This window comes from Carcharodon carcharias, chromosome 4 (genome assembly GCF_017639515.1).
Source record: "Carcharodon carcharias isolate sCarCar2 chromosome 4, sCarCar2.pri, whole genome shotgun sequence".
Classification (NCBI taxonomy): Eukaryota; Metazoa; Chordata; class Chondrichthyes; order Lamniformes; family Lamnidae; genus Carcharodon; species Carcharodon carcharias.
In genome coordinates this window covers 73,386,815-73,414,248 of record NC_054470.1, presented here as the reverse complement: position 1 = coordinate 73,414,248, position 27,434 = coordinate 73,386,815, and the positions used below count along the sequence as shown (strand labels likewise).

The 27,434-nt window shown below is 44.6% G+C and overlaps 1 protein-coding gene across 1 annotated transcript in view; it reads right to left on the bottom strand.

Annotated features, from left to right (window-relative positions):
• Positions 1-5,280: 5,280 nt before the first annotated feature.
• Positions 5,281-27,434, bottom strand: part of ak3 (adenylate kinase 3) — a 152,005-nt gene continuing 129,851 nt past the window's right edge. The window contains exon 6 of the mRNA XM_041185927.1: positions 5,281-5,945. Within this exon, the coding sequence (XP_041041861.1) occupies positions 5,927-5,945 (19 nt within the window). The 3' untranslated portion in view covers positions 5,281-5,926. The remainder of the gene's footprint in view (positions 5,946-27,434) is intronic.

Below are 27,434 nucleotides of genomic sequence, written 5' to 3'. Positions count from 1 at the left end.
AATGTGACAGGGAAAATGAGAGAGAGGAATTTGACAGAAATAGAGAGGGGGAATGTGACAGGGAGATAGAGAGAGAGATGTGGAATGTGACAAGGAGTAGAGAGAGAGGGAATGTGACAGTGAAATGGACAGAGAAAGGGGAGGCGGTGGCACAGTGGTATTGTCACTGGACTGGTAATCCAGAGACCTAGGGTAATGCACTGGGGACCTGGGTTTGAATCCCACCATGGCAGATGGTGGAATTTGAATTCAATAAAAATCTGGAATTAAAAGCCTAATGAAACCATTGTCAATTGTCATAAAAACCCATCTGGTTCACTGATGTCCTTTTGGGAAGGAAATCTGCCATCCTCACATGACTCCAGATCCACAGCAATGTGGTTGATTTTTAAATGCCCTCTGAAATGGCCTAGTAAACTGCTAAAAAGCCAATAAAAAGGAATGAAACCAGACGGACCACCTAGGCACCAGAAACAACAACAAGCTCATCCCTGTCAACCCTCAAGTCCTCCTTACTAACATATGGGGGCTTGTGCCTAAATTGGGAGAGCTGTCTCACAGACGAGTCAGGCGATAGCCTGACATAGTCATTTGCGCAGAATCATACCTTATAGATCATGTCCCAAACACCACTATCAACATCCCTAGGTATGACCTGTCCCTCCAGCAGGACAGACCTAGCAGAAGTGGTGACACAGTAGTATACAGTCGGGAGGGATTTGCTTCAACATTGATTCCGGACCCCATGAAGTCTCATGGCATCATGTCAAACATGAGCAAGGAAACCTCCTGCTGGTTATACGCACCGTCCTCCGACTCCCCTCAGCTGATAAATCAAAACTCCTCCATGTTGAACACCACTTGGCGGAAGAACTGAGGGTGGCAAGGGCGCAGAATGTACACTGGGTGAGGGACTTCAATGATCACCACGAAGAGTGGCATGGTGGCACCACTACAGACCGAGCTGGCCAAGTCCTAAAGGACATAGCTGCTATACTGGATCTGTGGCAGGTAGTGAGGGAACCAATAAAAGGGATAAACATACTTGACCTCATCCTCACCAACCTGCCTGTTGCAGGTGCATCTGTCCATGACAGTATCAATAGAAGTGACCACTGCACAGTCCTTATGGAGACGAAGTCCCATCTTCACATTGAGGATACCCTCCATTGTGTTGCGTGACACTACCTCCATGTTAAATGGGATAGATTGCAAACAGATCTAGCAACTCAAGACTGGGCAACCATGAGCTGCTGTGGGCCATCAGCAGCAGCAGAATTGTACTCAACCACAATCTGGCTCAATGAAGATTACCGGAGAGCATGCCAGGACCAGCATCAGGCATACTTGAAAATAAGGTGTCAACCTGGTGAAGCTACAACACAGGACTACTTGCATGCTTAGCAGTGTAAGCAGCATGTGATAGACAGAGCTAAGCGATTCCACAACCAACGGATCAGATCTAAGCTCTGCAGTCCTGGCACGTCCAGTCATGAATGATTGTGGATAATTAAACAACTCACTGGAGGAGGAGATTCCACAAATATCCCCAGTCTCAATGATGGAGGAGCCCAGCACATCAATGCAAAAGATAAGACTAAAGCATTTGTTACAATCTTCAGCCAGTAGTGTTGAATGGATAATCCATCTCAGCCTCCTCCTGAGGGCCCAGCATCACAGATGCCAGTCTTCAGCCAATTCAATTCACTCCATGTGATGTCAAGAAATAGCTGAATGCACTGGATACTGCAAAGACTATGGGCCCTGACAATATTCTGGCAATTGTACTCAAGTCATGTACTCCAGAACTTGCCATGCCCCTTGCCAAGTTGTTCCAGTACAGCTACGACACTGGCATCTACCCAGCAATGTGGAAAATTGCCCAGGTATGTTACATACACAAAAAATAGGACAAATCCAACCTGGCCAATTACCGCCCCATCAGTCTACTGTCAAGTATCAGTAAAGTGATGGGAGGGGTCATCAACAGTGCTATCAAGCGGCACTTGCTTAGCAACAACTTGCTCACTTACTCTCAGTTTCAGATCTGCCAGGGCCATTCAGCTTCTGACCTCATTACAACCCAGTTCAAAAAAGCTGTACTCCAGAGGTGAGGTGAGAGTGACTGCCCTTAGCATCAAGGTCACATTTGACCAAGTTTGGCATTAAGGAGCCCCAGCAAAACTGGAGTCAATGGGAATCAGGGGGAAAACTCTCCGCTGGTTGGAATCATACCTAGCACAAAGGAAGATGGTTGTGGTTGTTGAAGGTCAATCACCTCAGTTCCAGGACATCACTGCAGGAGTTCCTCAGGGTAATGTCCTAAGCCCAACATCTTCAGCTGCTTCATCATTGACCTTCCTTCCAATCATAAGGTCTGAAATGGGGATGTTCGCTGATGATTACACAATGTTCAACATAATTTGCAACTTCTCAGTGACTGGAGCAGTCCATATCCAAATACAGCAAGACCTGGACAATATCCAGGCTTGGGTTGACAAGTGCCAAGTAACACTCATGCCACGCAAGTGCCAGGCCATGACTATTTCCAACAATAGAGAATCTAATCATCGCCACTTGACATTCAATGGCATTGCCATCGCTGAATGCCTCACTATCAATATCCTGGGAGTTACCATTGACCAGAAACTGAACTGGACTAGCCATATCAATATTGCATTTACAAGAGCAGGTCAGAGGCTAGGAATTCTATGGCGAGTAACTCACCTCCTGACTCCCCAAAGCCAATCCATCATCTACAAGGCACAAGTCAGGAGTGTGATGGAATACTCGCCACTTACCTAGATGATTGCAGCTCCAACAACACTCAAGAAGCTTGATACCATCCAGGATAAAGCAGCATGCTTGATTAGCACCCCTTCCACAAACTTTCACTCCCTCCACCACAGAGGAACAGTGGTAGCAGTGTGTACCATCTACAAGATGCACTGCAGAAACTCACCAAGGCTCCTTAGGCAGCACCTTCCAAACCCACAACCGCTACCATCTAGAAGGACAAGGGCAGCAGATGCATGGGAAAACCACTACCTTGAAGTTCCCCTTCAAGCCACTCACCATCCTGACTTGGAAATATATTGCTGTTCCCTCATTGTCGCTAGTTCAAAATCCTGGAACTCACTCCCTCCACCCCCCCCCCAACCGCCGAACAGCAGTGGGTGTACCTCCACCACTGGGACTGCAGCAGTTCAAGAAGGTAGCTCACCGCCACCTTCTCAAGGGCACTCAGGGATGGGCAATGAACGCTGGCCTAGCCAGCGATGCCCACATCCCGTAAATGAGTTAAAAGAAAAGTGAGAACGTGACAGGGAAATTGAGAGAGGGAATGTGACAGCAAAATAGAGAGAGGAAGTAACAGGGAAATAGAGAGAGAGGGAATGTGACAGTGAATTAGAGATTTTGACAGAAAACGAAAGAGAGAGAGTGAATGAGACAGGGAACTAGAGAGAGGAGAATGTGATGGAGGAATAGAGACGGGGGATGTGACAAGGAAAAGGAGAAAGAGAGAGAAATGTGGTCAGGAAGTAGAGGGAGAGAGAGGAAGGGAATGTGACATGGAAATAGAGAGACAGAGTGTGGGGGTGTACAGATAAGTAGAGAGAGAGGGAGGAAATGTGACAGGGAAATAGGCAGAGAGAGGGGGAATGTGGCAGAGAAATAGAGAAAGAAGCAATATGACAGTGAAATAAACACAGAGTTGGAATGTGACAGGGAAATAGAGAGAGGGCAATGTGATGGGAATAGAGAGGGGGGAATGCGACAGGGAGATAGAAAGGGGAAAGTGGCAGGGAATTAGAGAGGGAGATAGGGAATGTGAGAGTGAAATAGGCAGAGAGAGAGTGGGAATGTGACAGGGAAATAGCGAGAGAGAGAATGTAACAGGGAAATAGAGAGGGAATGTGATAGTGAAATAGAGAGGGGGGAATAGGAGAGAGAGGGAATGAGACAGGATAATAGAGAGGGGAATGTGATGAGGAAATAGCAAGAGTGGGATTGTGACACGGAACGAGAGAAAGAGAAAGGGAATGTGACAGGGAAATAGAGAGCATGGGAATATGAGAGGGAATGTAGAGAGAGAGGGAATGTGATGAGGAAATAGAGAGCAGGGGTCTGTGACAGGGAAATATATATATAGAGAGGGAATATAACAGGGAAATAGACAGAGAGGGGGAATGTGATAGGGAAATAGAGGGAGAGAGAGGGAGCATATGACACAAATATATATAGAGAGAGGGAATGTGGTGGGGAAATAGAGAGAAGGAACGTGACAGGGAAATAGAGAGGGAATGTGGCAGTGAAATAGAGGGAAAGAGAGGGAATGTGACCAGGAAATAGAGAAGTAATAAGACACAAAAATCAACAGAGAGAGAAAGTGAATGTGACAGGGAAATAAAGAGGTAGGGAATGCAGCGGAGAAATTGATGAAGAGGGACTGAAAATGGCCAAGAACAAAAGACAGAAAGGGATAGGGAATGTAGCAGCCAAAATATAGAGAGGGAATGTAATTACAGAAAAGGAGAATGCAAATGTAGCAGAGGAATAGTGAGGGAGAGGAAATATAGCAGGGAAAATGAGAGCAAAAGGGTGAATGTCACAGGCAAATAGCAAAAGATGGAATCTAACAGGGAAATAAAGAGGGCAAATGGAGCTGTGCAATGAAGAAAAAAATGTAGCAGGGCAAACAGAAGGAATGTGGCAAGGAGTTAGAGAGAGTGAGGGAATTAGCATGGAAATAGAGAGGGGGAGTTTAGCCGGGCAAATAGAGAGACATTGATGTTAACAGTGGAACTAGAAGCAGAAGGAAAGAGATGGACACATACCAGGGCAAACAAGGGAAAGAAAAGGAGACATGTACCAGGAAAAATACAGAGCTGGAGCAATCTAGTGGGAAAAACAGAGAGAAAGAGACAGCGAGAAAATTAAGATGGAAAAATAAAAGAGAGAGAAACACAGGTACCAGGAAAGCTATAGAATGAGCCATGTCCCAAGGCATATATGTATATACACAGAGAGGAGGAGTAACTTGGCAAATAAAAGTAAGGTGTTACGATCAGGTGAACAAGCGGCAAATGGCTCCCCTCTTTTCCTTCTCCTCGGTTGACCTCAACAGGTTTTTTTTTTGAAATAGATATACTTTCCAATTCGGTTGGCGTGTAACTGTTTATATGCCAGGATCATAAGAGAACCAATCAGAGAGTTTTTCTTCAGTTTAACAAAGAAAGAGGTAAGTTTTATTGTTTTTAAACCAATCTAAGTAAAATAATAAAATACGGTCTGACTTTCGCACACACGTGCAACTCGAAGTTCACACATGCACACCAATAGATTACAAAGTGGGCAAGGATAGATTTGTCAACTTAGAGTCCCAGAGAAATAAAAGACCATAAGACATAGGAACAGAAATTAGGCCATTCGGCCCATTGAGTCTGCTCTGCCATTCAATCATGGCTGATAAGTTTCTCAACCCCATTCTCCCCAAAATAAATCAAACAGGAATTCACTACTCAAAACAGGAATACTTTCACCAGCTGCCATGGTGGGATTTGAATCCATGTCCCCAGAGCATTAGCTTAGGTCTCTGGATCACTAGTCCAGTACCATTACCACTGCAACACCATCTCCCCAAAAAGGGCTATACAATCTGTAGTTTGGTGATTCGGCTGGTTTCAGGCTGAATTTGGTGGTCTTGCAACTTTCCTTCAGTGCTTCCGATTTAAAGATGTAATGGCTCATTTGTCTGTTCTTCTGAAGATGGTAGTGCTGAGTTGATTTCTTTTAAGAAGGCACTGTCTGCAGCAGGGTTGTTCCTGGATGGTCACAATCAACAAACAGGGTTCAAAGCTTGCAAGTTGGGTTGGAGAGAGGGAGAGGAAGGAGGCACTCCCCTCAAGTCTTCTCTCATCAGCTCTCAGCTGGTTGTCCTCTTACTGCAGAGAAAGCAGAAGATTAAACACACATAAAGACTGTCACCCAGTGATTCAAACATGGTCATGTAAATTAATCAGTTCATTTCTAGGAATCCTCAGTTGAATATCACTTGATGGGTGATTGACTTGATGCCTTGTTAATGGGGATAGGATGTGTGGCTCACTCATCTTTGCCCAAGGCCATTGTCCTTGATGGATCTTTGCAGACATGGTGTCTCCAGCTCAGTGGGCTGCAATGTGGAGAGTGTGGTGGTGCAAATTAGTGTAGCCATCTTTGTTATGAGTTCATGTCACACTTTTAGCATGTGTTTTAAAAACTTTCTGTTTTAAAAGTTCAGTTTGGTGGATTAAAAATCACTATTTGTCATAAAGCACTTTCTCGTGACAAGAAAAAGAATTTACATTTATACGCCGATTTCAAGATCTCAGGGTGTTCCAGTGCTCTTTACAGCCACTGAAGTACATTTGAAGTGCAGTCATTGTTGTAATGTAAGAAATGCAGCAGCAAATTTGCTCACGGCAGCAATTTGCCAAGCCTCCTTCAGCAGCAACCTTCAAACTTAGGCCATCTACTGTAGTATTAGGGTTAACAGAATGGGCATGCAAATTGAAGATATCGATGATGAAGTACTACTGATATCGTGTCAGTCACAGAATTTTAACACCACAGAAGGAGACCATTTGGCCCAATGTGTGTGCACCAGCTCTCCAAATGAGCATTATGACCTAGTACCATTGCTCTGCCTTTTCCCAGTACCCCTGCACATTGTTCCTATTCAAATAATCACCTAATACCCTATTGAATGCTTTGATTGAACCTGCCTACACCACACTTCCAGGCAATGCATTCCAGCCCCGAACCACTCGTTCTGTAAAAAAAGTTTTTTTCTTGCATCACATTTGCTTCATTTGCAAATCACTTTAAGTCTGTGCCCTCTCGTTTTTGATCCTTTTTATGTACAGGAACAGATTCTCTCTATCTACTCTGTTCAGCCCCCTCACCATTTTGAACATCTCTATCAATTCTCCTCTTAGCCTTCTTCTCTCCAAGGAGAACAGTCTCAACCTCTCCAATCTATCTTCATAGCTGAAGTTTCTCATCCCTGGGACCATTCTTGTAAACCTCTTCTGCACTCTCTTCAATGTGTTCACATCCTTCCTATAATGTGACACCCAGAACTGGAAACAATACTCCAGCTGAGGTCCAATGACTGTCTTATATAAATTCAGCATAACCTCCTTGCTGTTGTGCTTTATGCCCCTATTAATAAAGCCCAGGATACTATATGCTTTATTAACTGCTCTCTCCACCTTTCCTGCCACCTTCAATGATCTATGCACATATACACCCAGGTCCCTCTGTTCCTGCACACCCTTCAAAATTTCATTCCTTATTTTATATTGTCTGTCCATGTTCTTCCTACCAAAATGCATTATCTCACACTTCTCCGCATTGAACTTCGTCTACTGCCTATCTGCCCACTCCACCAACTTGTCTATGTCCTTTTGAAGTTCTACACTGTCCTCCTCCAACACTCCCAAGCTTTGTATCATCTGCAAACTTTGAAATTGTCCCATGCACACCAAGATCTAGATTATTAACATATATCAGGAAAAGCAAGGACCCCAATACTGACCCCTGGGGAACTAAACTACAAACCTTCCTCCAGCCTGAAAAATATCCATTGACCATTACTCTCTGCTTCTTATTTTTCAGTCAGTTTTGTAACCACATTGCTACTGTCTCTTTTATTCCATGAACAATAACTTTCTTCACAAGTCTGTTGTGTGGCACTGTATCAAATGCCTTTTGAAAGTACATGTACACATCAACACATTACCCTCATTGATCTTTTCTGTTACCTCTTCAAAAAATTCCAGTAAGTTAGTTAAACACAATTTCCTCTTAGAAATCCATGCTGGCTCTTCCTTATCAACCCAAATTTTTCCATGTGACTATTAATCCCACTCCGAATAATTGTTTCTAGAATCTTGCCCACCACTGAAGTTAAACTGACTAGCCTGTAATTGCTGGGCTTATCCTTACAACCTTTTTTGAACAAGGGCATGATGTTTGCAATTCTCCAGTCCTCTGGCACCTCCCCTGAATGTAGGGAAAACTGAAAGATTATGGCCAGTGCCCCTGCAATTTCTACTCTCACTTCCTTCAATATCCTTGAATGTATCTCATCTGGTCCCAGTGCCTTGTCAACTTTAAGTACTGACAGTCTATTCAATTCTTCCTCCTTATCAATTTTGAATCCTTCTAGTGACAGAGATTGCTCATCTGTCACCATGGCCTGGGTAGCTATATACCCCCTTGATAAAGACGGATGCAACGTATTCATTTAATACCTCAGCCATGGCCCCTTTGTCCATGTGTAAATTCCCTTTTTGGTCCCTAATCGGCCTCCTTTTGCCACCCTTTTGTTATTTATAAGCCTATAGGAGACTTTGGGATTCTCCTTTATTTTGGCTGCCAGTCTTTTCTCATAATCCCCCTTCGCTTCTCTAATATGCTTTTTCACCTTCCCTCTGAACCTTCTGTATTCCTCTTGGTTCTCAACTGTTTTTTCTACCTGGCACCTGTCATAAACACACTTTTTCTTCTTTATCTTAATTTCTATCTCCTTTTTCATCCAGGGAGCTCTGGATTTTCTTGCCCTACCTTTCCCTTTCGATGGAATATACCTTGACTATGCCCAAACCAATTCTTTTTTGAAGGTAGCCCATTGTCAGCCACAATTTTTCCCGCCAATCTTTCGTTCTGGTCTATCTGGCCCAGCTTCGTTCTTGTCCCATCGAAGTTGGCTCTCGTCCAATTAATTATTCTTATTCTGGATTGCCTATTGTCCTTTTTTATTATCATCCTAAAACGTACAATACAATGATGACTGTCTCCTAAATGTTCCCCCACTGACACTTGATCTACTTGATCCACCTCATTCCCAAGAACCATGTCCAACAGTGCGTCTTTTCTTGTTGGATTGGACATATACTGCTGTAAAAAATTTCCCTGACCACAATCTAGGAACTTTTGCCCCTCTCCACTACCACTGTCCCAGTCTACATTCGGGTAATTTAAGTCGCCCATTATAACTACTCTATAAAGCTTGCATCACTCTGCAATTTCCCTGCAGATTTGTTCTTTTACATCCTTCTTACTAGTTGGCGGTCCATAGACTACACCAAGCATTGTAATTGCACTCTTTTTGTTCCTTAGCTCTAGCCAAATTGATTCTGTCTTTGAACCCCCTGAGACAACCTCTTTCTCCAGCACTGCAATGCTCTCCTTAACCAATACCACCACCCGTCCTCCTTTCCTTCCTTTCTTAACTTTTCTGAACACCTTGTACCCAGAAATATTTAACACCCAGTCCTGCCCTGCCCTCGAGTGAGGCCTCTGTTATTGCCACAACATCACATTTCCACATGACAATCTGCACCTGTAACTCGTCAATCTTATTCACTATCCTCCGTGCATTCACAAACATGCAAAGTAATGCTGATTTAGATTTTGTTAGTTTCTCCCTCACCTCGACTCCACCTATTAACTTACTATTCTATATTCTAGTGTTATCTGTCTCTCCTAGTAATTTGTGCACCCTAGTATTCCTCTCTAATATTCTCTCCTGGATCCTACACCCCCGTTGAGTTAGTTTAAAGCCTTCCCAACAGCACTAGCAAAATGCCCCACGAGGAGATCAGTCCCAGCTCTGTTCGGGTGCAACCCATCTGGCTTGTACAGGTGCTATCTTCCCCAGAGCCAGTTCGATTGTCCCAGGAATCTAAAGCCCTCCCTCCTGCACCATCTTTCCACCCACACATTCAGCTGCCTTATCCTCCTATTTCTGTAGTCACTGGCAAGTGGCACTGGGAGTAATCAGGAGACTACTACTTTTGAGGTCCTGCTTGCTAATTTTCTGCCTAGCTCCCTAAATTCTGATTGCGGGACCACATCCCCTTCCTATCTAAGTCACTGTTACCATTGTGGACCATGACCATGAAGGCTGTTCACCCTACTCCAGAAGAATGCTCTGCAGCTGCTCTGTGACATCCTTTACTCTGGCACCAGGGTAAAGATACCATCCTGGAGTTACATCTATGGCCACAGAAATGCCTGTCTGTTCCCCTAATCAATGAATCCCCTATCACTATTTCTCTTCCTTTCTTCTTCCTCCCCTCCAGTACAGCCAAGCTGCTAGTGGTTCCACAAACTTGGGTCTGACTGCACTCCTCTGAAGAACCAGTGTCCTCACCAGCTTCCAAAACTGAAAATTGGTTGGTGAGCGGGACCCTAGGGGACTCCAGCACTACCTGCCTACTTTTCTTGGACTGCCTGGTGGTCACCCATTCCCTCTTTGTCTCCAGGCCTTAAGCTGTGGCATGACCACCTCTCTGAGTATGGTATCCACATAGTTCTCAGCCTCGTGGATGTGCCACATTGACTCCAGCCACTGCTCAAACTGTGAAACCCGGAGCTTAAGTTTCTGCAACTGCCAGCACATCTTGCACATGTGGTCGTCTAGGACACCGGTAACGTCCATAACTTTGCACATATTACAGGACACACATTCCACTTGACTGAGCTGTTCTGCCATGTCTTAACTCTACTTCCCTTACATTAATCAACAAGTGTTAAGCAGATACCAGAATATTATTACAGTCTGCCTTGTAACCAAGCACCACGCTTAGAGTCTAGAGATAAGAAGGGCCATCTCAGAACATGGTGGCAGCGGTGGAAACATCGATGTAAAAAATACATTGGTGTTAACGAATGAGCCACAGAGTGAAGGAAAACTTGATAGAAACTCATACTTATAAATCAATGGAAGGAGGAGGCAAACTGGAGAGAGGTAATGATGACCTTACCTGGTGAGCAGTCCCTGCCCCTTCCCCACCCATTTGACTGTCTCGAGGACCTGTAGAGAGGCCAGAAATGGGAATTATAGAAAAACCATTTCCTTTGATATCGAGCAGCGTTTGGCTTTCATGCCAAAGAGCAGAGGCGTCAAGTCAGTTCCTTCTTTTATTCTGTAGGTCCAGTAGCAGACGACATTCTCCTGAGACAGGGAGTGGAGGAGGCCACTGTGGACTTTGAGATCATTTTCAAAGCCTTTGAAATCTATTTTAGCCCAAAGTGAAACTTAGTTAAAGAATGAGCACATTTTAACCAAAGGTCCCAATGATCTGGAGGATCGATTGAATGTTTTTCTAACTGACCTATGTTGCCTAGGTAGCTCCAGCAGATATGGGGTGCTGAAGGATAAGCTAATCTGTGATCCCATAGTCGCGGGCATCCAAGACAAAAAACTTTCTGACTTCCTGCAGACCAAAGATGACCTTACTTTAGATCAAACGGTGCAGTATGTGAGGCAGGCCAAACTAGGTTCAACCGGGCTATAATTTGGCATGACTCTGAGACTTCACATGACTCCATTGATTGTGTAGGCCCATGGGCAGCATCCCCACCCTACGAAAGCCCACAAATCCGCATGAAGACCTGCTGGATCTGATTTGGCTCTTTCCAGAAGAAAGTTATGAGGAAGGAGCCTTGCAGCACTGAGTGATCTGTTGTAGGGTGAGGTCTTTGAGGTTGGTCTGTCTTTCCCATCGATAGGCATACCATAAGATGCCTCTGTTTTTTTTCAGAAATGTTTCTAGCGGCTGAGCAGCATTCAGATCTTTATTCTGCTGAAGTTACCAATGAATTGCCTAGTTTATCTTATGTTGTCCATGAAGTCTTCCATAGAGGATGCCTTGCTTGAGTCCATGTTAGAATCCATAGAGGATGACACTGCTCAAGAACTGGCACCTTACATGGGGTAAAAGTCAAGTGATATCCATACTTCAATCTCAGCTGAAAGCCTTCTTCCCTCCGGGGCTATATGTCAGCACAGAAGCTGTGGCAGAATATTTAGCACTTCTGAAGATGCAGAGTCCTGTATAACAATCTTGCCTCTGAGTTAATCGTCTACAGAAATTTATCTCATTACAGAACGTGAGGCTGTTTTGTCTCCATATCCTCAGCAATTCTTCCTATTGTCCAGAGTGAAGCAGCCTCACACAGAGAGAAGTGTGGCTCTCTTACCACTGCCTACAGAAGGCAGACAGACAGTCGTTCCCAGACAAAAACAGAATTCCCTTGAAAAACTCAGCAGGTCTGGCAGCATCGGCAGAGAAGAATAAAGTTGACGTTTCAAGTTCTCATGTCTGTGACATCTTCTGATTATCTGCTCCTATCACTGCTTGCTTGTCCCTACAACCACCGCCCCCCAACTTCTCTCCCCCCACTCTCCCCCCCCAACCTTTAACCAGATTATATTTCATCCCTCTCCTAATTTTACTCAGTTCTGTTGAAGGGTCATGAGGACTCGAAACGTCAACTTTATTCTTCTTTGCTGATGCTGCCAGACCTGATGAGTTTTTCCAAGTAATTCTGTTTTTGTTTTGGATTTCCAGCATCCACAGTTTTTTGTTTTTATCTCTGTCATTCCCAGAGATCATCAGGAAATTATCTCTACATCTTTTCCTGAAAGGATTACAGGAATTTTGTCATTTTTTCTTCATAATTTTTCTTCATTGAAATCTCAGATCATCAATACCTTTTCAATCTTCGATGCTGTGACAGTCTTCCCTGAAGATGAAGATCATTCCTCTTCTGAAGGTCTTTCCCTGTGTGCTTTGAGGGAGCAACAAATTCCTCAGGAAGTCATGAGTTCTTCTCTTAGAGAGAGTCCAAAGGTTGATGGTCTTCAGTCTTCTCTCTTGGACCAGTTTCTCGTTCAAAAGTCTTCATTGTCCCTGCAGTTCAGTAATCCTGAAAACTACACTCTGCTTTCTAGCAATGTTGCTAAATTGCTGTCCCATTCTACTGCTGATAATGTCCTCCCAGATGCAGAGAAAACCCTGCATGTCTCAAAGACATGTTCCTTAAGAACTGGGAATTTTGTGGGAGATTGAATCCCTCAGAACTGTGACTTGGGGAGGGGGAAGAATAAAGTTGGTGTTGGAGTTGGGTAGAATCTGTAGTTGTAAAAAGGGAGATACAGAAATGCAATGTAAATAGTTAAATATATAGTTTCATGTTGTTGAAAATTGGATAGTATACTTGGGGTAACAGATAGAATTTGCTAATGTATGATGTAGATGATGATGTACCACTGACATCAGTGAGTCATACGTTAAACTTGAGAGAGAGAGAGGCTTGAACACCATGCCCAGGAGCAACATGCCTACTCTGTAACCAGTTGAGATGTAGTACTAATAAACAAGTGTTAAGCAGATACCAAGGTATGACTACAATCTGTTCTGTAACCACGCCTAGAATCCATAGATAAGAAGGACCATCTTAGAACATCTACCATCTAGAAAGACAAGGACAGCAGGTGCTTGGGAACTCCATCATCTGCAAATTCCACTCCAAGTTACACTCTATCCTGAACTGAAAATATATTGCCATTCCTTCACTGTGCCTAGGTCAAAATTTTGAACTCTCCCTTACAGCGCTGTGGGTGTACCTATACCACATGGACTGCAGCAGTTCAAGGTGACAGCTCACCACCATCTACTCAAGAATAATTAGGAATGAGCAATAAATGCTACCCTTGCCAGCGATGCCCAAACTCCATGACTGAATAGAAGAAATGCTGTCTTTGAAAATTGCTTTCAACTTTGATTGAAATCTGACATCTGTAATACAAGTTTATGAGGGCAGGGGAAACTGTCCATGGAAATTGAGGTGAGTCTGAGCAGCAGTTCAGGAGCATATTTAAACTTGTCATTGCCCATCCGAATAAGATCTCACTTGTTGTGGCTGCTGTCTCAGTTTCTCTGCAAACCTTTGGCAAAGAGTTCTTGTGTACATGCATGTTTATTCAACAGCAGTCCAGAAGGGGAAGATCATCATAATCCATGTGACAATGTGCTATGGTGGGATCAACATGTGCGCAGGACCGAGATGCACTATAGGGAAATGCACAGGAGAAGGGCCAAGGTCACAGGAGGCACGCCCCACATCACAGGGCTTACAGAAAGAGATTCAGCTTCCTTAATCTCTCAGATGAGTAGTGCTTCTGTAGGCTGAGGTTGTCATGTTAGGCAGTGGCAGAGATCTGCAGTCACCTAGGAAAAGAAGGTGCTACCTTCTGGACCTTTTTTTCATTCTTTCACAGGGTGTGTACATTGCTGGCTCGACCAGCATTTGTTGCCCATTCCTAATTGCCCTTGAGAGGTGGTGGTGAGTCACCTTCTTGAACCACTGCAATCCATGTGGTGTAGGTACACATATGTTAGGGAGGGAGTACCAGGATTTTGACCCAGCAAGTGAATGAATAGTGATATAGTTCTAAGTCAGGATGGTGTATGGCTTGAAGTGAAAATTGCAAGTGATGGTGTTCCCATGCATGTTGTGCCCTTGTCATTGTAGGTGGTACAAGTCACGGCTGTTAAGGGACCGTGGGTGAGTTGCTGCAGTGCATCTTGTAGATGGCATTCATTGTTGCAACTTGTGTCAATGGTGGAGGAAGGGAATGTTTAAGGTGGTGGATGGGGTGCCAATCAAGCACTGCTTTGTCCTGGATGCTATCAAGTTTCTTCAGTATTGTTGGAGATGCACTCATCCAGGCAAGTGGAGGATATTCCATCACTCTCTTGACTTGTGCCTTGTAGATAGTGGACTGGCTTCGGGGAGACAGGAGGTGAGTTACTCACCACAGAATTCCACAGAACACCTGGTCTTGTAACCACCGTATTTATATGGCTGGTCCATTAAGTTTCTGGTCAATGGTAACCCCCAGGATATTGCTAGTGTGGGACTCAGCAATTGTAATGCCATTGAATGTCAAGGGACGATGGTTAGATTCTCTCTTGTTGGAGATTTTCATTGCCTGGCACTTGCCACTTATCAGCCCAAGTCTGAATGTTGTTTAGGTCTTGCTGTATGTGGACATGGACTGCTTCAGTAACTGGATGTGGCTGGTGGTGTCCCCAAAAATTAAAATTTTAACTGTGGAAAATGGGGGTCTCTGGTTAAGAAACTGGTAAAATCAAACCTAAGATAGATGTAATTCAAGCAATCTTGGAGTTTATTACACTTTAAAAGGTTGGGGCCATGTTGACTTAAGAGGTTAACAGCTAGAAAAGTAAGATCACCAAACTGCAGGTTGGCTTCCTGGGCTAAAGAACTGGAAACATAGAAATATAGAAAATAGGAACAGGAGTAGGTCATTCTGCCCTTCGAGCCCGCTCCACCATTCAATATGATCATGGCTGATCCTCTATTTCAACACCATATTCCCGCTCTCTCCCCATATCCTTTGATGCCTTTAGAGTCTAGAAATTTATTTATTTCCTTCTTAAATATATTCAGTGACTTAGCCTCCATAACCTTCTGTGCTAGAGAATTCCATAGGTTCACCACCCTCTGAGTGAATAAGTTTCTTCTCATCTCAGCCCTAAATGGCCTACCCCATATCCTGAGACTGTAACCTCTTGTTCTAGGACCACCAGCCCAAGGAAACATCATCCCTGCACCCAATCTGTACATCCCTATCAGACTTTTATATGTTTCAACGAGATCTCCTTTCATTCTTCTAAATTCCAGTGAATACAGGCCTAGATCTAGCAATCCTAATCCCTCTTCGTATGATAATCCTACCATCCCAGGAAGCAGTCTAGTGAACCTTTGCTGCACTCCTCTATGGCATATGTATCCTTTCTTGGGTAAGGAGACCAAAACTGCACACAATACTCCAGGTGTGGTCTGATCAAGGCCCAGTATAGCTGCAGTAAGACATCCTTGCACCTGTACTCAAGTCCTCACGCAATGAAGGCCAACATACTATTTGCTTCTTAACTGCTTGCTCCACCTGCATGCTTGCTTTCAGTGTTTGGTGTACAGGTCCCTTTGTACATCAGTATTTCCCAATCTATCACCATTTAAATAATACTCTGACATTCTGTTTTTCCTACCAAAGTAGATAGCTTCTCACTTATCAACATTATACTACATCTGCCATGTATTTGCTCATTCACTTGACTTGTCTAAACAAAGACATGACGTCTGCAGTTATTCCAGCCAAGGATAAGTTATTCCAACCAAGGATAAGTTATTCCTCTGGTTTCCCAGAATTAAGGAAAGATTTGGAATTAAAAGGTTATTAATTTGCATTTCTATCTGGGAACAGGCAATCTGTGTCACATTGCCATGGAGATGGGTGAAGATTAGTGAGATTAACTTTGAGTTTATCTTTGTGAATTCAGTTAGGGCATAGCCAGCAGGCAAGACTGGTCAAGTGAAACACCTAAGAGACTGTGTCAGCTTTGGTCTTATGCAGCTTGTAGTTCCTTGGAAGTTGAGAGATAAAGCCAAACTTACGCCTGAAGTAGAGTACGTGCTAATTCTATCATCCATAACATGGCCTGCGATTGGGAGCTGGTATTCAGCATAAGACAAGTTGATAAAGGGAAAAAAATGATTGGAAGATTTGTTTAGCTGGAAACCAAAGGAAGAAATCTACAGTAATCCTCTCAACAAAAGGCTGTTCACCTTGTTGTAGTTGGAGTTCTGGAAGTACTCAATGTGGTTGCAATTTGAAACCATAACAGCAGGCAACAAAGAATGTTTTCTCATGAGTTTATAGTATAAGTCTTTATAAGCTACAGTATTAAGTTAATAGTTCACTTTGTTTAATTCTTTTTTATTTACAATAAACTTTGTTTTTGCTAAAAGAAATTATGAAATTTTGTGGTGTAGTTCTGTCGATTAATTGTTGGGTGTTCAGATTTCTTCTTTAAACATTAATGGTCCTTAACAGGATTGTAACAATGGTCATTACCTGGCAATTATGTAGTATGATTGTTACTGCCACTTATTAGCCTAAGCTTGAATGTTGTCCAGGTCTTGCTGTACATGGACATGGACTACTTCAGTTTCTAAGGAACTGTAAATGGTGTTGAACATTGTGCAATCATCAGCGAAGATCCCCACTTTTGACCTTACGATGGAGGAAAGATTATTGATGAGGCAGCTGAAGATTGGTGGGCCTACCCTGAGGAACTCCTGCAGTGATGTTCTAGGACTGAGATGATTGACCTCCAACAGCCACAATCATCTTCCTTTGTGCTAGGTATGACTCCAACCAGTGGAGAGATTTCCCCTTGTTTCCCATTGACTCCAGTTTTGGCTTCTTGATTCCACACTTTGTCCATGTTTGGACAAAAGCAGTAATGAGAGAAAGAGCTGAATGGCCCTGGCGGAACCCAAAATGAGTGACAGTGAGCAGGTTATTACTGTATAAGTGCTGCTTGATAACACCGTCAACAACCCCTTCCATCACTTTGCTGATGATCGAGAGTAGACTGATGGGTGGTAATTGGTTGGATTAGATTTTTCCTGCTTTTTATGGACAGGACATACCTGAGCTATTTTCCACCTTGTTGTGTGGATGCCAGTGATGTAACTGTACTGGAACAGCTTGGCTAGGCGCGCAGCTAATTCTGGAGCACATGTCTTCAATAGTACTGCCAGGATGTTTTCAGGGCCCATCGCCTTTGTAGTATCCTGTCCTTTCAGCTGTTTCTTGATATCATGTAGAGTGAATAAAGTTGACTGAAGACTGGCATCTGTAATGCTGGAAACATCCGGAGGAGGACAAGATGGATCATCCACTCGGCACTTCTGGCTGAAGATGTTTACAAATGCCTCGGACTTAGTCAAATGCTTCAGGACACTTAGAAAATAATGGTAAGATTGGGCAGAGTCAGCTTGGATTTATGAAAGGAAAATCATGTTCAGCAAACTTGTTGGAGTTTTTTGAGGTTTTAACTAACGGAGTAGATAAGGGGAACTGGTGTTGTATATTTAGATTTTCAAAAGCGTTTGATAAGTTCCCACACAAGAGGTTAGTAAACAATATTAGAGTACATGAGACTGGGGGGAATACACTGGCATGGATTGAGAACTGGTTAATGGACAGAAAACAGAGAGTAGGAATAAATGAGTAATTTTCAGGTTGCAGACGGTGACTAGTGGAGTCCTGCAAGGATCGGTGCTTGGGCCCCAGCTATTGACAATCTCTATCAATGATTTTGATGTAGGGTTTTAATGTAATATTTCAAAATTTGCTGATGACACAGAATTAAGTAGAAGTGTAAGTTGTGAAGAGGATGCAAAGACGCTTCAAGGTGATTTGGAGAGACTAAGTGAGTGGACAAAATTTGGCAGATGAAATACAATGAGGAAATGTGAGGTTACCCACTTTGGTAGGAAAAACAGAAATACAGAGTATACAGAGGGGGTGGGAAGTGCTGAACTTCAAAGGGACTTGGATGTCTTTGTTCATGAGTCACTGAAAGCTAACCTGCAGGTACAGCAAGCATTTATGAAGGTAAATGGTATGCTGGCCTTTATAGCAAGAGGATTTGAGTATAGGTGTAAAGATGTCTTACTGCAATTATATGGAGCCTTGGTGAGACCACACCTGGCGTGTTGTGTGCAATCTTGGTTTCCTTACCTAAGGAAAGATGTACTTGCCATTGTGGGACTGCACCGAAGGTTTACCAAACTAATTGCTAGGATGGAGGGATTCTCCAATGAGGAAAGGTTAAATGGACAGGGCCTTTATTCTCTGGAGGTGGTCTTATTCAAACAGACAAACCTCTTACAGAGTTCGACAGAGTAGATGCAGGAAGGATATTTCCCCTGGCTGTGGTGGGGGTGGGTGGTGGTGGTGGTATTGGGGAGATATAGAACCAGGGGCACTCGGAATTAGGGGCCATTTAGGACTGAGATGAGGAGGAATTCCTTCACTCAGAGGGTGGTGAATCTTTGGAATTCTCTGTCCACTGTAGAAGAGGCTCAGTCATTGAGTATCTTCAACACTGAGATCAATAAATTTCTACATTTTAAAAACATCAGGGAAACAGGGATAGTGCAGGAAAGTAGTGTTGAAGTAGAAGATTAGCATGGTGGAGTGGGCTCGAGGGGCTGAATGGCCTACTCCTGTTCCTGTTTCTTATGTTCTTATCTTTTGCACTGAAGTTCTGGGCTCGCCCATCATTGAGGATGGGGACATTTGTGGAGCCTTCTCCTCCATAGTTTAATTGTCCACCACTATTCATGACTGGTTGTAGCAGGAGTGCAAAGCTTACATTTGATCATTTGGTTGCGGGATTGCTTAGCTATGTCTACTTGGCAGCCATACATTACCAGTGGCTTTTAAGTGGACATCATCCTCAGTTGTTGGCCTTTCAATCCTTGCAGGGCACTACCGGAATATATTGAGGATCTCGCAGCCCACTGCAGATAAATGTATAAGGCAGATGATTAATTGATTGTTTGCCAGAGCAGGCAATTGATTAAACTTTCCCTGTGATGATAGTAGCCAGAATGAACAGGCACTCTGGCTGCATTCCCACAGATGCAGGTTGCCATCAACAGCACACACATGGCAATCTGTGCCCCACTATAGCAACTAGAAATTTTTATAAACGGCAAGAGATATTCCATCAACGCACACATAGTGTGCAACCAGAAGAAGAGGTTCATGCAGGTCTGTACCAGATTTTCTGGGAGCTGTCATGATGCAATCATACTGAGGCAGTCCAACTTTCCACAAGAGCACAAGAAATAGGAGGAGAAAAATACATTACTGCTGTTGAGCCTGCTCATCATGCAGTATGATCATGGTTGATCTTGGGCTTCAACTCTACCTTCCCGCCTGCTCCTCATATCCTTTGATTCCCTGAGAGACCAGAAATCTGTCTATCTCAGCCTTAAATATATTCAATGATGGCATATCCACAACCCTCTAGGGCAGAGAATTCCAAAGATTCACAACCCTTTGAGTGAAGAAATTTCTCCTCATCTCAGTCCTAAATGATCAGCCCTTTGCCCTGACACCGTGCCCTCTTGTCCTAGATTCCCCAGCCAGGGGAAACAATAGCCGGGATTTTCTGGCCCCGTTGCGGGCAAGGCCTGCCGCAGGCAAGGCGGCGCCCTAGACAGAAGTCCATTGACTTGCGGTGGGACGTGACGATCCCAGCGGCAGGCGGATGTAGAAAATCCCGCCCAATGTATTAGTATCTACTTTGTCAAGCCCCTTCATGATCTTTAGTGTTTCATTGAGATCACCACTCATTCTTCTAAACTCCAGAGAATATAGGCCCAATTTACTCAGCCTCACATCATAGGACAACTCTCTCATCCCAGGGATCAATCTAGCGACCCGCACTGTACTGCCTCCAATGCAAGTATATTCTTCCTTATATATGGAGATCAAAATAGCACACAGTATTCCAAGTGTGATCTCACCAAAGCCCTGTACAACTGTAGCAAGTATTTTTTATTCTTGTGCTCTAATCTCCTTGCAATAAAGGCCAACATACCAACCGCCTTCCTTATTTCTTACTGTACCTGCATGCTAACTTTTTGTGTTCCTTGTATGAGCACACCCAAGTCTCTCTGAACATCAATATTTTCAAATTTTGCATCTTTTAAAATATATTCTACTTTTCTATTCTTACGACCAAAGTGAATAACCTCACACTTACACACACCAAACTCCATCTGCCACCTTGTTGCCCACTCACTTAACTTGTCTATATGTCTTTACAGCCTATGTGTCCTTACAGCATGCATTCCCACATAGCTATGTTTTGTCAGCAAAACTAGATATGTTACTCTCTGTATCTTCATCTAAATCACTAATTAGATTGTAAATAGCTGAGGCCCAGCACTGATCCTTGCAGTATTCACAGCCTGCAAACTTGAAAATACCCCATTTATTCCTGCTTCCTGTACATTAACCAACTCTCTATCCATGTTAATATATCATCCTCAACTCCATGGTTCCTTATTTTGTATACTAACCTTTTGTGCGGCACCTTATCACATGTCTTTTGCAAATTCAAGTATACTACATCTACTGGTTCTCCTTTATCTACCCTACAAATTACATCCTCAAAAAACACTAATAAATTTGTCAAACAGGATTTCCCTTTTGTAAAACTATGTTGACTTCTTGTAATCATGATGTGATTTTCTAAATACATTGTTAAGACTTCCTTAATAATTGACTCTAGCACTTTCCCAATGACTAATGTCAGGCTAACTGGCTGTAGTTCCCTATTTTCTCTCACCCTTCCTTCTTGAATACTGATGTTATATTTTCTAATTTCTAATTTTAGAAAATCATGGACAGAACATCCACTATTTCTGAATCTATGTCTTAGAATTTTAGGAAGTAGGCCATCAGGTCTTGGGGGTTTGTCAGATTTTAGTCCCTTGAGTTTCTCAATACATTTTCTGTGCTGATTGTGATGGACCATGTGATTTTGGGGGATTTCAATCTATATTTTTAGTTGCAGTGATGGTCCCTTGAAGAATTAGGTTTCTCTAGAAGATACAAGCAAAATACTGCGGATGCTCGAAATCTGAAATAAAAACAGAAAATGCTGGAAAAATGCTAGAAATTTGATTTAATCACATTTCTACTTCTCTATAGCTCTGAAGAGGGGTCATACAGACTCAAAATATTAACTTTGTTTTTCTCTCCACAGTTGCTGTCAAACCTGCTGAGTTTTTCCACATTTTCTGTTTTTATTTCTCTGGAAGATGATTGTTTGTAAAAAACAATTTACTTCAGTAACTGATCATGTAACCAAGTTGCCTGGGAGATAACAGGATAAAAAGGTAAACAAAATTTACATTGAGGATTAGATTCCTGTGTGCAGTTCACTTTTTCAAGTAGTTTAGTTTAGAACGAGCTGGCTGCAGGAAACAACCATCTTGAGCACAATTCAGTTGAAACTTGGTGTTCTGGCTAACAGTTGTTAAAACCTTGGTAGCTGAAGGACTGTACCACCAGTGAGTTGGACTTCTGGGATAGCCAAGCTGAAAAGCAAGAGAGTTCCTAGATACAAGGCACCAGAGTTAAAGAACATTAGAAGCAGGAGAGTCCTGAACTGATGTAACTACACTTAAGATGTTAGCAACGCCTGTGTTGATCTGAGAGTATACAATCTTGGGACAGTTTGGAGGAGATTTGAAGGGACATCCTTACCAGAAATAAGTAGAAGGCCCAAAAATTCTCAACCCTTACACAAATTCTTGAAACAGTACTCAGATCAAATGATTAAACTGCCAAGTTCTGATAAGTATCTGACTTAAGTTTTTTGAGGTGTAAGTCAAATGGGCATAGAAGAAAATTTGAGTCAAGAAGTTTGGTTTAGAGTATAAGTAACTGTATTCATTGTATTTTTAATATCTTTAGTGTAACTGACTCTTTAAGATAGAGTGTAATTAGTATTAATTTTTTAAATTTTTATACAGTAAAATTGTTTTGTTTTAAACAGTGAGCTTTGTGGCTTTGTTCTTTTATTTCAGCTATGAAGATAGATTGGAGAAGTTAGGACTGTTATCCTAAGAGAAAAGAAAGTTGAGATGAGATTTGATAGAGATATTTAAAGCTATGAGGGGTCTCAACAGAGTAGATAGGAAGAAACTGTTCCCACTTGTGTAAAGATCAAGAACGAGAGGGCACAGATTTAAAGTAATTAGTAATAGAAACAAAAGTGACATGAGGGAAAACTTTTTCACACAGCGAGTGATTAAGGTTTGGAGTGCACTGCTTGAGAGTATGGTGGAGGCAGAATCAACTGAAATGTTCAAAAGGGAATTAGACTGTTATCTGAAAAGGAAGAATGTGCATGGTTACAGGGAGAAGGTGGGGAAATGGCATCAAGTGAGATGCTCATTTGGAGAGCTGGTGCAGACACAATAATTCAAATGTCCTCCTTCTGCACTATAACAATTTTTTGATTCTGTGATTTCTGTGAAATGCTTGGGTTTTGGATTCCCAAAAAAATAATTAAAACATTACTGGTCTCTACATGATATTAATTACATTAATTTCTTTTTAGCCCTTATTAGCCCTTAACTTAACCTCTATTTCTGGTACGTAACTCATGTCTTCTGCTGTGAAGACAGACACAAAATATTTGTTCAAATTCTCTGCCACTTCCTCATGCCCGTGATAATTTCTCCTGTCTCTACTTAATTCTAGGAAGCAGACTTAAGGGCTAGTTCATAGAAGACAAAAGATAATCCCTTCAAAATTGACTTATGAGACTTATGAGGAACACCAACAATGAGGGGGAGGAATGTTGCAAAAAGAACCCATGACCTCCAGGTGTGATATACAGTAAGTCATCAATACTGGGCCAGTGAGGATGTCGAGAATGAGCGTGGTGTCCTTCACAACATTATATAGCAGAGAGGATTGCAGGTGGAGGAGGACAAAGGAACTCATTACTCATCCTTTGATGAGGAAAACACGGAGGCGGAGCGGAAGCATGAAGATGGGGCATCCATTACCAGGCCAGCTGCTTTCCTTGCTTCTTGGGATTCCGAGGATGCCCTAATGAGTGGAATTTTCCGAGCCCACTGGCAGCGGGCATGGAAAATATGGTGTGACCTGCTTCACGACAGCATGAAGGCAGGTCACGATTGTCCGCTCAGTCCGCCGATGGCGGGCCGCGTTTCCCGCCAACAGTTGGCAAGGAGCTAATTGTAATACCTCAGCATATAATTAAAAGGCCATCCTGCCAGCTCTTGGAACCCCGCTGTATCGTCCATCCATGTTGGTGGGAAAGCATGTTGACATGTTTCACAACAGCACGGAGGCGACATGCACTTGGCGGCCTTCACTTTGGGGAAACTAAGGTGAGTGAGCAGCAGCGTTCTCCACAGCTCACCCGTTGTTTACAGGCCTCGGGGCACCAGTGGGTGGGGGAAACTGATGTATGGTCCTGGAGGTGACTGCTATGTGTCGGGAGGTGTCCGAGGGCAAGTACCAGCCAGCCTTGAAGGCAACCGTTGGTGTTGGGGGGTGGGGAATGGTTAAGTGCTGCCCTGGCGCTGCATCCCGCACACAGGCAATTGAGGTGGGGGACAGTGTAAGTGAGGGAAGTGGCCACGCATTAGGCTGTATAAGCTGGCCATGCCTCTACAACTGAAACAGTTCAGGCGCAGCCACAATGATATAATTGGTGTCAGGCTCCTAGCCTGCCCGCCCATACAAGCATTGCAGAGGCACCAAAGGGCCACCAAGCACTCAATACCTTACCCACCCCTGCCCTGCTCCCCAACCCCCCGGCACAGACTTCGAGACGGCCACCACTTTATTGGACGGTGGAGCAGTTGGACTGCACACATTGTACAATCTCCTCGCCAACGCTGGCCATGTAGCAGTCACTGCTGGAGGCGCTCACAGCCCCTTGCAATTTCACCATCCCAGTCTGAACCAGTGTTCCCCATGTCGCAGATTGACAGAGCAGCCATGCAGTGCACTCATCTCTTGCCATGCAAGGGGTGACCAGCATTCTCCAGGAAGCATAGAGGAGCAGTCACATAGGGCCAAGAAAGGTGCTAAGTACAGCCATGATAACCATGTCTCTCTCTCTTTCATACTGCAGGAGGACCATGTCAGGATCATGGATCCTGGTGACCTAGCTATATGCCTGATTACCTACAGAGACTGTAGAAGACGGAGGAGAGAGCGACTGAGGCTCTGGCTTCGCAAAGGCAGAAGCATCATGAGGAAGGGGGCAGCAGGGGCTCCCGCACACACTCCCCTGGAGTGACAGCGAGCCGTGGCTGGTCGGCGCCTAGCGACACCCAGGGTCTATAGACGCCGCCTATCATTCCTGCGGATGACTGAGAACCAGTGTCGCCGATGACTGTGCATGTCTAGGGACCTGGTGACTCACATTTGCCATTTACTTCAGGACTTGACGCCAAGGGGACATGGAGGGCATCCACTGCCAGTGGCTGTGAAAGTGACCACGGCGCTCAATTTCTATGCCAGTGGCTCCTTTCAGGGCTCCACAGGTGACCTCCGTGGGATTTCACAATCCACCACCCACAAGGTCACGGATACCATCTTCTCCATGGCACACAACTTTGTACATTTCACCTAGGACCGGGACAGCCAGGATGCAAGAGCCATTGGGTTTGCCCTGATCCCAGGATTCCCACAGGTGCAGGGTTTGATTGACTAGACTCATGTGATGCTCAGGTCTCCGTAGCTACACTCAGTGGACTTCATGAATCCCAAGGGCTTCCACTCATTGAATGTGCAGCTGATATGCGACCATCAGAAACGCATCCTGCAGATATGCGCACAGTTTTCAGGGAGTGTGCACGTCGCCTACATCCTGAGTCACTCGCAGATCCCTGCAGTCCAGGGTCCACAGAGACTACAGGGTTGGCTCCTTGGGGACAATGACTACCTGCAGAGACCATGGCTGAGACACCCATGCGGCAGCCTCAGACTGCAGCAGAATGATACTATAATGAGGCTCATGCAGCAGCTCATAACTTGGTGGAGCAGACCATCGGGACGCTGAAGATGTGGTTCCGGTGCCTGGACTGGTCTGGTGGAGCCCTGCAATACAGTCCGCAGAGAGTGTCACGCATCGTCGTTGTCTGCTGTGCCCTATACAACCTGGTGCTGAAACGGGGAGAGGAGCTGGCTGAGGAGGAGATGGAGAAGCTGTACATCTCCTCCGATGAGGAGGACACCTACTGGGATGAAGGTGAAGGGATCCTCAGTGGTGACGACGACGGGGATGAGGCAGGCACACTCGGGAGGCCCTCATAGCTGCCAGATTTGTGATGGATGACGACAACATGCAGTGAGGTGTCCCCGTAGATCCTCATATCGCAGTTATAAACATTTGACTCCAGTCTGGCTTATGGTAGTGCTAATACCCTCTTCTGTCATGGAGAAGCAGGGGAGGCCCTAATAGTTGCTCGATCGCAGGAGGATGATGACGACGTGCAATGAGGACACTCCATAGATCTTCACATAGCCTCTGAGAATGTCTGACTCCTGTCTGGCTGAGGGCAGCTCGCTTGCGCTCCATGATCAGAGCCATCTCAGAGATGCAGCCATAAAACTAGATGCATCTGATGCTGTGTCCACCTTCAGGACCTCAGCCCTTCAGGAGCTGGTGCACAGCATCACTGGTCACAGATGCTGGTGTGATGGGGTCCAGCTCTACCTTAAAGGTGCTGAGAGCACACAGAGAGTATGAGAGAACTCTATGGGAACTCTATGGCACCTGCCCACTACATTCTAGCAGCAATGACCAGCACCGCCGAAGTTCAGGTATCAGTAATGTTTACAGGGAGTATAAGGCTGGACCATCACTGTGGTCTGAAGGCTGCACAGAGCACAGGGCAGAGGCCCTGGACTGTGACACCTGCCTTTTATCTTGTGCAGAAAGGTTTCACATCTGAGTAACACGAACACTGCTCGTCAGAGCAGGAGCCACAGGCAGGAGAACACTCGTCGAAGTTTATTAACAATAGTGAACAGTATGTAGAAGTGATCAACACCCATGCCCAAGCTGTGCAACTACTTTTACCTAACATTCCTAACACTGCCGCTATGTCCAGACATCTACAACAGAGGTGGAGGCAGCCTGTTGACTGTGATGCCCTGTCTGTGATGACTTTGGCAGGCATACTCTAGAAGGCCAAGACTTGGTGGGTCCCGGCCTGCTTTCGGGGTCTTGCTGTGCGGCAGTGGTACCCTCCTCAGCCTTTCACTGCAGGCTGGAACTGCAGAGATCAGAGGAAGAGGGGATTTGGATGAGCTGGTGACTCCCAGAGTCACCTAAGTGGATGGCCCTGGAGCATGCACCTGCTGATCCTCCTCCCTGTGGGTGCCCGAGGGCCCCTGGCTGACTCCGTGAGCGGAAGGGGTAGCTGGAGTGACATCGAGCTGCCCTGCATACCTCTCACGTACACACAGTTGGAAGCCAACTATGGCATCAGTGATGGAGTTAAGCCTGCGCAGCAGTACGGGAGTGACATCCTTGGACCAAGATCTCCATGGCGGCTGCCATCCTACCAGTGTTGACTTCATGCGTTGCAATGCTGGTACTATCACCTCAGCCTGAAGACGGATGGACTTCTCTATTGTGCCTTGCAATCTGAGGAGTGCAGTGGACATCCCTTCCTGATGTTCCTGAGCTTGCCTTTGCAACTCCAGCAACTGTGACATGACCGAGTCCAAAAGCTCGTCCTCTGACTCAGACTCAGCAACATTCTGGCCTCCAGCAGTCCTGTGAGTGCCGGGGACCTGGGAAGTCCCTGCCTCCACCTGCTGTGGATCAGACAGTGTGATGTGCTCACCAAGTTGTGATCCCAAGGCTACTCTAAAGCTAGGTCCCACTGAGGTGTGTGTCTCTGCGCTGGTGGAGGCTGTGGGTGAGTACTCCAGGGAGGGTGCCTTCAGATTCCCCTACAGAGGTTTCTTGGGGGCTTGATTGGAAGCTTTGTGTCATTGACTCTGTCGGCTGTTTCCCAGATGTGCCTGCAGAAGTAAGGGGAGATAATTAGTGCATGGCAGTGGCCTGTGAAACAGGACACATCACTCACAGCATAGTTGTCTGATGGATGTTGCACTGCTGGATACT